This window comes from Dipteris shenzhenensis, chromosome 22, assembly GCF_047967505.1.
Source record: "Dipteris shenzhenensis isolate YYH24624 ecotype China chromosome 22, Dip_SZ_1.0, whole genome shotgun sequence".
NCBI classification, from domain to species: domain Eukaryota; kingdom Viridiplantae; phylum Streptophyta; class Polypodiopsida; order Gleicheniales; family Dipteridaceae; genus Dipteris; species Dipteris shenzhenensis.
Window position 1 is genome coordinate 31,367,136 of NC_141617.1, and position 11,270 is coordinate 31,378,405.

At 40.9% G+C, this 11,270-nt stretch overlaps 1 protein-coding gene across 1 annotated transcript; it reads right to left on the bottom strand.

Moving 5' to 3' along the window:
* Positions 1 to 7,899: 7,899 nt before the first annotated feature.
* On the bottom strand, positions 7,900 to 10,348 carry LOC147888001 (high-affinity nitrate transporter 2.1-like). Its single transcript, XM_087393330.1, has 3 exons — positions 9,289 to 10,348; positions 8,770 to 9,176; positions 7,900 to 8,627 (listed from the first exon to the last, which is right to left on the bottom strand). Exons 1-3 carry the CDS (start codon positions 10,141 to 10,143, stop codon positions 8,228 to 8,230), a joined length of 1,662 nt encoding a protein of 553 aa, XP_087249456.1. The 5' UTR covers positions 10,144 to 10,348; the 3' UTR covers positions 7,900 to 8,227.
* Positions 10,349 to 11,270: the final 922 nt, after the last annotated feature.

The following is an 11,270-nucleotide window of genomic DNA, read 5'->3' on the forward strand; positions in this document are numbered from 1 at the left end:
GAGAAAACCATATTTTTTACATGTACACAAACTTAATTCGAAATCCAATGCTAATAACTTAGTGCAAGTTTTGATCCAAGTTTTAAAAGAGTATGGAGGCATGACAAAGTCTGAGATGGTCAAGAAACTTGTTTGTTTTACATGTGATGGTGCTTCAGTCTTGCAAGGTTGTCGGAATGGTGTCTCTGTGCAAATAGAAACAAAATATGCTCCTTACTGTGTTGGGATACATTGTATGGCTCATCGCACAAATCTAGCTTACAAAGTTGTGTCCACATTTCCATCAGTACAACGAATTGAGACGGTTAAAAAAAGCTACTTTTACTTTTGCAAGAGTCCAAAACGATACAATCAATTTAGAGTTATTGCAGAAGCACTGGGTACAAAAGGGAGGAAGATTTTGAAGAATGTGGATACTAGATGGATATCTTTGGTTCAGCCAGTGAAAAAATTATGGGATGAATACAAGACTTTGGTCTATTCAATGCACATGGAGGCAGAAGAAGAGGTTGAAAAGGCAGATATTTTGTTTCATAAAGTGACCAACATAGATTCGGTATTGGGATTGTGTGGAATTATTCAACTTTTAGACAAAATGATTATGTTGAGTAAAATGTCGCAATCGAAGGATATTTATATCAATGAATATGTCAAGGCAATAAAACTCACTAATTTGAGTATAACAACAGCATACGATAAGAATCAAGCTCCAGTTTTCAAGACGAGAAATTGTTTAAAGATTGGAAAAGTTTAATAGATCTAGATGGGGATTTTTCACTTTTAACATGTGACCAGGAAGGATATGTTTGCCTTCATGCAAACAATTAGGTTTTCAGGATGATGAGAAAACAAACGACACAAAAGACTACAATACATTAAAAAAGAGGATTTTTAAAAGAAATTACAAACAGTGAAAAATGCCCTTAGTGAAGTTGCAAGTGCAGTGGTAGATGAGATCAGAAGTAGGTTTCTACAAAATGACCTAATGGAAGCATTTACCATCATATTTCCACATTTTTGGGTCAATGGATGTTATGAAAGTATCAAAGCAGGTCTAAAGAATCATTTGGATGCTCTCAAAAAACACTTTGGATGGGACATTGACAAGGACAATATAAAGTACAATGGTTTGTTAGATTTTGGAAAGCTTTATTCACAGTCTTCCCTTTTTGGAGAAGTCATGCACCAGCAAAGTAATTTAATGGAAAATGTTCAAATGCAAGGTTCGATGGTTCAGCTTTGGAACAAGCTCTCTCGCAGTACATTCCTACAAGATAACATTTCTGAGTACTTCAAGCTTGCAAATTTATGTCAAACCTTTATTCTTGGCTCAGTTGAGGATGAAAGGTGTTTTAGTACTCTCCGTTACTTGAAGAATAATGTCACTAGCTCTTTGATTTGGTATATGAGAGAGAGAGAGAGGGAGTCTCATAATTTATTACTTCCTACTTTAATCATATTTCCTTTCTTTTGGTTAATAAAATTATTATGAATTCAGTATCACTTATGAAGATGTTCTTATGTGAAAATGTCTAACCTAATGGCTGTTAAGGAAAACTACTTGAATGAGTTTAAGTCAAACTTAACCATGTGCATGAATTCATATTTTTAAATAGTCAATTAGTAACTAGTGAAAAAGCTGATAGTTACTCGATATCACTTGATAAATCATCATATGTTCACAAATGATTGCATGAAAAATGTTTGTCAAGCAGGGATGTTTTTATCGAAGGTATAGAAATATAGGATTATAATATACTGGTGAAATTTTTCATAAATTATTTTTAAAAGTTTCAAAGAATGGCGAATTATATCTTTTGTTATAATTTTTGTTTCAAAACTTGGCTAAATATTCTAGGGCATTTAAAAAACTTTCAATTTTCACAAATATACTAAAAATAGTTATATTGAAAACTCTGTCTTTTTCGTTTTACATAATTTCAAAATACATGAAATAGCTAGCATTTAGGATACTGTAGAGTATGCAAAACATAAAATTGTTTAAGGATAACGAATATCCTTCAAATCCAATGGGGGAAGAAAATTCTCAAAGTCTAGTTTAAATAGTCCAAAAAAGCTAATTATAGCCTTTTCTTTTACAGCTTGACTTCCAGAGTGCTAATGCTCTATCATACGGAAAGCTACTAACATCATAAGAACAAGAGTATAATCTCAAGCTAAGATCTAAGTTATCATCTAGCTTATTATGAAGCTGGGCCCACTTCCAAGAACTCCAACAAAAGGACCCCAGTATTCCTTACCTCTCAAAGTACAATTTCCTGAAGGAAATGACTCAGGAGGGGTTTTTCTTCTGCCTCCAGTCATCCAATGACACCTACGGCTCTGTTCTTGACCCCACGGTCGTTACAGCGGTCCACTTCAACTGACTCATCCTCTTGCTCCTTCGTGATCTCCTCGCCCACAGTCGGTCGATTTATGATAAGCTCCATAATCTCAACGACCAAATTGTCTTCAACCTCGACATCGACCCCTCTTAGTTCAAGGACCTTTGCCTCTAACTTCGAGTTCTCAATCTCCATGGCCATCACATTTGCACCTTCAAGGAAATGCATGGCACCCACTTTTGGAAGTTTCGGTCGTACTTCACACGGATCACCCCTGGACCGCTACGTAGTCCTGTAGACAGTCCTCTCCACCCACCTACTCCAATGCGACTGAATCGAGGGTGGCTCACAACAGGAAGGGGGCCATGTTAATAGCCACAACCATGGAGTGCAGGGACGAATCCAACCATATGTGTTTTGAGCTACAAATGGCTCAACACTAAGCTGGGTCAATGGGTTTTGAGCCACAAATAGCTCAACATCGACCTAGTCGTGCGGATTTTGAGCCTCAAATGGCTTAAGATAGAGGTAAGCATCGAGACCATCCAAATTGGCAAGGATAACACAAGAGCCATTTGGATCCCATATATGGATCATAACACAAGAGCCATTTAAAGAAGAGAGGAGGTCGAGAGAATGCATTGGCGCCATATCGGCCCAAGTGGTTGTAACAAAAGAGATATGAGAACACCCAAAGACACTCTTGAAGAGAAGAGGGAGGTTGTATTCCAAACTTGTGCATACAACAATGAAGACCAAAGTCAACCATTTGGCCTTTTATACAAGTCACCTTTTGAAGGGAGGGCCAACCCTTTTCCTTATACCACTCTCTCTCATATCTCTTTTGTTACAACCACTTAGGCCCATATGGCACGCCAAGGCATTCTTTTGACCTCCACTCATCTTCAAATGCTCCTCTTCAAATGGCACCACCTAAGAAACTCCTAAGAAACCTCAAACACAAATATATTCTCTCTTGAAGAAAGAGGATTATCAAAGGTCCAAGCAAGAAAACCTTTTCTTCACATGTTTGGGCAAAGACCATGCTGCTTGGAATCGCCCTCAAAATAAACAAGCGGGAGCTGAAGCCCCAAATTGACCTCCACAAAAACAAGTACATGCGGTGCATGTATTGCCACTTAATGGTACTGAAAGGTACACTGAGGTGAGGTCTATCATGAGGATAGACATCTATTATCGGCAATGTGGCAGCCCACCTTTGGTCCTCATGATTTAATAAGGATGCATGGAAAAATAAACAGGGAAACGGTAAGAGTGATGATCAATGATAGTGCAACACAATTTCTTAAACTACTCGTTACTTAAGAAATTAAAATTGCCTGAGAGTCAAAGTGCCCATAAATATGTAGTCTCTTTGGCAAAGGGCAATGATAAAAAGGTTTGGGACATCATGATACATGGTGTAGAGGTGGATCTTCAAGGCTATCAAGATGCCTTGGATTTCCAAATCATGCATCTCGATCAAACAAATGTTGTTCTTGGTCGAGAGTTGTATAGTCTTGGGCATAGCTTAAAGCAGAGTTATCTTAATAACTCCATCATGTTTGAAAAATATTGTAGAGTCTTCTAGATTTAGGGAGAACATGATGTGCCCAACTCTCCTCTTATATGTTCGATGGAATTGGAACAACTACTACACCAAGAAGAATGCGAGGTATATCCCTATGAACTTACTTTTATTGGTGATTTTATGTCTTGTTCATTGAAAAGAAGTAATGTTATTTTTGATAATGTTAAAAAGTATAAATCTTCTTTGAATGATTTAATGTTTGAATTCAAAGATGTTTTTTTCTCTTATTTGCTTGATGGTTTATCCCCTGAGAGAGAAGTAGATCATAAAATAGACTGAATTCCTGGATCTACCCCTGTTTGTAAACCTCCATATAGGCTTAGTCAGACTGAGGAACTTGAGGTCAAAAGAAAATAAACTTAATACCTTAAGAAGGGCCAAATTCAACCAAGTAGCTCACCTTGGTCTGCACCAGTTTTACTAGTAGAGAAAAAAGATGGTACTGTGCATTTATGCATAGATTACAGAGCATTAAATAAAATTACCATTAAAAATAAGTATCCTATGTCTTGCATTGATGAGCTCTTTGATCAATTGCAAGGGGCAAAGTATTGTACTAAATTTGATTTAAGGTCAAGATATCACCAAGTACTAATTAGAGAAAAGGATGTCCCTAAAACATCATTTCATACTAGGTGTGGGGATTATCAGTTTAAAGTAATGCCATTTGGGTTAACAAATGCTCCAGCAACTTTCATGGCACTTATGAATAGTGTCTTAAGACCATATTTAGGGAAATTTGATGTAGTATTTTTAGATGTTATCCTTATTTATAGTAAAACCCAAAAAAAGCATTTGGAACATTTGCAAATAGTATTCCAACTGCTTAGAGAAAACTCACTTTTTGCTAAAGAATCCAAATGTTAATTCTTTGCAAAAGAAGTAAAGTACTTGGGACATATAATTTATCCCAAGAAGGGGTTTGTATGGATCCTGAAAAAGTAAGGGCCATATTGGAATGGCCACATCCTACAAACCTAGAAGAATTACATATATTCTTAGGTCTTTCTAGACTTTAAAGGAGATTCATCCAAGATTACACTAAGATTGATGTTCCGATGATGGACCAGCTTCAAGGGAAGGGAAGCACCTTCATATGGAAAAGAAAAGTTTTAAAAAATTAAAAGTAGCTATACTAATAGCTCCTGTCTTAAAGGTAGTGGATCCCAATGAACCATTTGTGGTTGAGACAAATGCCAATGAATTTTGCTGTTGTAGTGGTACTTTTACAAAAAGGTTGACCAGTGGCTTTTGAAACCAAAAAGTTACATCGTACCTAATGGAATTACTCAACAAATGAGAAGGAACAGTATGCTATAGTCTATGCTTTGAAGAAGTGGAGAGACTATTTGTATGGTTCCAAATTCGAGATCATATTTGATCAAGAAAGGATTAAGTGAATTTGCAATCAGCAGAGCTTAAAAGTAGAAAAGCTAGACGGGCTGAATTAATGCAAGAGTTTGATATACAACTGGCATATCGGAAGGGGAAGTTCAATGTGGTATCTAGCCGAATGCCAATTGTTAATGAATTGAGTTTTACTCAATTTCAAAATGACTTCCTAGAGTCCTTAAAAGAAAAATGTGAGTTTCATCCTCACTTTTCTGAAATATGGAAAGCAATTGTGAAGAGGGATCTAACTAGTCGAGAGGCTTTCACTTATGAGTCACATGGAAATTATGGTAACACACCACAGATTGGTGATAAAGGACTCAAGTGGAAAAAATATACTATTGAAGATGGCTTTGGTCTAGGGTCACCTAGGCTTGGACATAATCGAGGACACATGGCACTAAAATGAATGGCCAAGTGGCAAGTGTTGGGCTAGGAGGGAGGATTCTAGAGGGAGCTCAAGAAAGGAGGTTTGGAGAGAGGAACCTCACAAGGGAAAAAAAGGATGACGAGCTCATGTGGAAATCTGAGGCTGGGTGAAAAACTAGAACAGAGCCCTCTATCTTCACATGTATGTTTCATCTAGGTTCTAATTAAATGCTCATATTTCTACAATCATGAGGTTTGAAGTACAGAGGCAGATACCCAAGCAAGCCACACAAGAAAACAAGTCATGAATCAGGTCCAGGTTGCAAGTGGGTTCAACTCCAAGTTCCTAAACTAAATCTATAGGAAAAACTAGGAGACGTGTGTGAAATTTCAATATTGAATCCAATGATATGGAACACAAAATTAGAGCATTCAAATAGACAACCTCCCATGTGTTTTCTTTTTTATCTCATTGGGGTTCATACTTGGGATGGTCGCCTATAAATATGTAAGCGTAGCACGTGGGTTCAACCGAAATTATTTTTTAAAACCCCTTTTTACACACTTTTTCACAGGCAGAAGGGTATCATATAAAGAGAGTGTTCATAGATTGAACACAAAAAGGGTGTGTTTTATTCATGGTAAATTTATAGATAAGGGATTTTATAAATAGACCTTAAATGCACGTAAAATATACAATTTATACATAGTTACCCCTCTCAGGGTTCATATCTTCCTCGTGGAAAAAAACTTTTGACATGTGGTAACCTTGTGGCTAGTACATGGTAAATGACTCCAATGACGAGAACCAACCCATGAGCAATGGCTGTGTGATCTTTAGAGGGAAGGCCATTTCTCACATCTCTTCTTCATACACACACAATACACACACACACAGCACATAGTAGACACATGCATGCATGCACATACACATGCGTGTGCACACAGGCACACACACGCACACACATAAAGCAAACACACAACACACACACAACACACACACACATAGCACACACGTAACAAACACATAGCACATAACACACACACACACACACATAGCACACAGCACACACACACGCACACAACACACATCACCACACATAGCACACACACACATAGCACTACAAAACCAAGAGCAAGACCAACACCAACAGTGAGCGTGTACTACCACATGTCAAGCTACAATTGACCTTGTGAAGTCCCACTACCCAGAAAAGTATGAGCAGGCAAGACCCAAGGACTTGGGCTAGTATTTCCTTCACGAAAATCTAGTAGTGGGACTTGAACCTAGTACCTCTAATCATATTAATGGCAACCTTCCGGCACAATGCATGCAACCTTGGCTATGGCAAAATGTATGCAACCTTGCCTACCTTGGGTGGATGGGGTCTTGGTGTGTAACTTCCTTTAGATTAATTGCCCACAAACTGAAGTGACAAAACGTCAATTCCAAACTGTAGAGACAAAACATTAGGAATTGGGCAATACGAAGAGCCTAGGGCGCCAACTCCCTTTAGTAAGAAAACCTATCAAAATCTTGAGTATGAGATGAATTTAACAATATGCCATGAGTAAAAGTTATTCATATCAACATGGTTGTGTTCTATACTAAAAGATCTTCAAATATGTCTTTACACCTTGAAAATTGGGTAACGCGTGAAAAAGTTACATTAATTTAAAAGGAGATGGGTTTTCATAATTTAGTGTATTTTTTGTTTTACCCCCCTCATCCAAAAGACCCCCCACCTTATGCTTCACATATTATGACAAATATGTACAAATCTTAAAATCTTACATATTTTTCAATGTATACACCTTATTTTTTTAGGAGATCCAGAGGACATGAAATTTTTATTTTTATTTTTTTGCAAATTTAAAATTTTTTAAAAAAATCCATGTATATTATATATGAACCTTGTCTCCCCATACCCTGGATTTTGGAAGAGTGAAGTAACATATTACATATTGAGTTGGAGTCCCAAGACGAAGAGAAGCTAGGAGAAATTCAAATAAACAAAAACAAGCAATACAACGCACATCGTTAATCTTCAAAACAGATCCCAAGCACACCTGTAAACGCATCAACGAGAACTACGCTAATCCACGAAATTTTAGAGTTTCGCTGCAAAAGATCATCAACGACGTAGTTCTCTAAAATTTGCATTCTACGTAGGATAGGAGCGATTCTCTAAGGTTGACGTATGAAGCATTAAAAACTTGCATTTGAAAGTACCAACGATATTACATTTTGCATCTCTAGATGGAGCTTGCTGTTTCACGTCTTTGCTTTGAGCGAGAAATTTTAGCGTCTTCTCTTACGATGAGCAGTGACGGATAATAATTATGAAGCGGTCGAATACATGGAAGCATTACAAACTTGCAATGAAGAATTGCAAAACGACGCATCGCATCTGCAGTTGGAACTGCTGTTTCTCTTCGATGCTTTGTGCGGGAAATTTTAGCATCTTGCGCTCGGAAGCGACACAAAAGCAGGTTAGATAGACAACTTCGGCAGAAAAGTCGAGGATGCTCAAGGAACTTCGGATTCATTGATCGGTTGTAAGGGCGTCGTTCCTTCATGAGGTGGGCTTGCTGCTGATGCCACTCTTCTTCCTCTTTCGCCTCTGCTGTTCTGGGCAAATCTCATGCTCGCCTGATGCATCCCTACGTCTTGCTCTTGCTTGGACCACTCATTACCATAGTATGTCTCTTCTGTGGCTTCTGCTTTTTTCGACGCAGGCCAAAACATGCCTCCCCATTGCGGGAAATACACAGTGGTAACAGGAAGAGTGCAGGCAATAATCATGATTCCCATGAGCGAAATTCCTGTCTCGGTAGAGTAGCTGGAGCTAGTGAAGAAAATTAGTTGCGTCAACATGGAGCCGAAAGTTCCACCAGCACCAGTGACGCCAGAAATGATGCCCAAAGATCTGTAAGGCAGCGCAATATTCAGGTTCAGCAACTTCTATCTTGCAGGGTAATAAGGAGAGCAACTTCTAGCTAATATTACTTATTGCAGACTGCATTAATCATTGTCAACTACGCTGAGAAATCTGAAGGCCAAAACCTCACCTCCGGGAGATGAAAGGGATGATGCCAAACGTAGCTCCCGCGGACGACTCCGCGAAGCAGGAAAAGATGATCATCACCACCACAGCAGGGCCCAAGCTCCCAAGTCGTCCAAGCAAAATGCAAAAGAGACCTCCTAATGTTTGCAGCGTCCAAAGAGCCCACAGCCGACCCCGCATACCAAATCTTCGAGCTATGAAGTCGGAGAAAATGCCTCCAAAAGGACGCGTGACAAAATTTGCCAGGCCAAAAACTGACCCGACAATGCCGGCAGTACCAAGATTGAGACTGAACCTGTCATAGAAGTATTGTGCTACTATGTTGTCCATCGTAAGCTCCACCCCAAAGCAGTAGCCGTAAGAAAGCGCAAACACCCAAGTCCTGTAATTTGTAACCGCATAGAGGAAAACCTACAATGGAGAAACACAAGTGTGCAGACGAAGATTTGTCCGTCAGCTTGAATGGAATGATGGCAAGTAGTGAAGACATTTATAGGATTAATGAGTAGTAGATTAAGCGTACCTTGGAGAAGCTGTCTTTCACTTGAGTGCCCTTCTTTTTGAGTTCTTTGAAGTTTCCATCCGGTAAATCTTGCCCAAAGGCCAGCACTGTAAGCCCTATCAGGATGTGCACTACACCCGGGATAAAGAAAGCAATGCGCCATGCTGTAAAATTTGGAGATCCGATCGGACCCTTAATCAAGTCATAAATGAGGGGCATGATCAATTGTGTCGCCCCCCCACCAAGGTTTCCCCAACCAGCCGTTGTGCCGTTCACCATGCCCACTATCTGAGCGTTGAACATGCTGCTCATCCAATATTGACAGGACACAAACGTAGCTAGCGAAAAGCCGATGAAAAAGCGACACAAGATGAACCCATTGATAGTAGAGACTGTTGACATGCAGAAAACTGCCGGTGCTGTGAGCATAATCAAAAATGCGCAGCCGTAACGAGGTCCGACGAGGTCGCACAAGGCGCCCATGAGCAATCGAGACAGGATTGTTCCCGAGACGGAAGCTATGCCTGCATTCCCTATGTCTCTCTTGGTGAGATTTAGATTGTCCCTGATAACAGGCAAGAGCGGTGCCGCGGCGAAGCTAGAAACGAAGCAGGTAAAGAAGGAAAACCAAGACAGATGAAAAGCTCGCATATGTGGGTTTGCGAGAGACAAGAGCTTGATCCTCTTAGCCTTGTGCTCGGAGTCAACGGGCAGGGCAAACTCAGAAGGAGCTGAAGTACCGTCCTGCTTTTCTTTGCTAGCAATCGAAAGGGCAGAAAGGGCGAAGGTAGGCTCATGGCCGGTGACGCCGTGCATGGAAATGCCAGGACTTCCGACAGAGGCGTTGCCGATTCCAGAAGTCCGTTGGTCCGCCATGGTGGTTTCGTTGACAGAGATCACCGAAAGGGCAGTTCAGGAGGGAAGCGACTCCAGAGAAGAAGGGTGCAAGGAGGGTTCAAGACGGGAGCGATTGCAGAAGAACTGCTCAAGAAGGGATGGAGACAGAGGAGAAGATAGAAGGATTGGAGACATCGAGGAGATTTAAGTACAGAAGGAGAGGAGGGGATGGTCGTGGCGTCGCAGAAATGACCCTTGGCTGGAAGGGGGGGGGGGGAGGGCAAGGGAGGAGGTGAAGTGGGGAGTCGACGATGGGAGGGAGGGAGATTCTTGTCGTGGGGAAAGTCAGAGATGGCGATGGAGATCCCAAGGCTAGATTACAGGCGGGAGCTCTGGAGAATCATCATCAGGGATGAATCATAGGAGAGGCGGCTGCTTTATGCTCAGCTGAAGCACTTCTTACTGCTCGAATTTACTACGTAAAGAGCTTGTGGCGATGCTTGCAGCAGAGAGGCGCTGCTTCAAGTGCTTTACTGTAGCACTTCTTTGCTCGAATCTACGAAGTGAAAAGCTTCTGAGTTCTGATCTACCTTGTGAATAAAAACCTTTTGAATCCCAGTAGCGAGCTTGCTCATTGCAATTTTTAGTGTCGTGTTGAGATCTATGAATCATCATCCATCCTCAGCTCCAGCGTCAACAACACTAATAATAGTCAAATCCTCCTTTATTTCTCACGATCGTACTCTACATTCCCCCGCACATCCCGACAAGTACAAGGGCGTCTGCTTGCGTGTCATACCCGATGGCTGCCACGTGGAAAACGGATGCCCATATGTACCGTGTATAGCTGCCACGTGGAGGATCATGCACCCTTGCTGAGCTGGCAGGAAAGACCAAAGGCGTCCGCTTGCGTGTCATCTCCCAGCAAGGGCTTCTGACATGTCTTGGTCCGATGCCTGCCACGTCGGAAATGGACCCTGGGATTGCGGACCAGTACTGCACAAGGACTGCCGGTCCCGATGGTTGCCACGTGGACGATGCGCCACGCGTCAAACTTAAGATTCCGCATCACATGCGCGTGCGAATAACCGCGTGTGTGGCTCCCCTGCTTTGCTGGAGCCACCCAGGGCCTCTCACCGCCCATCCTCTAAGGAAATATTTACCCC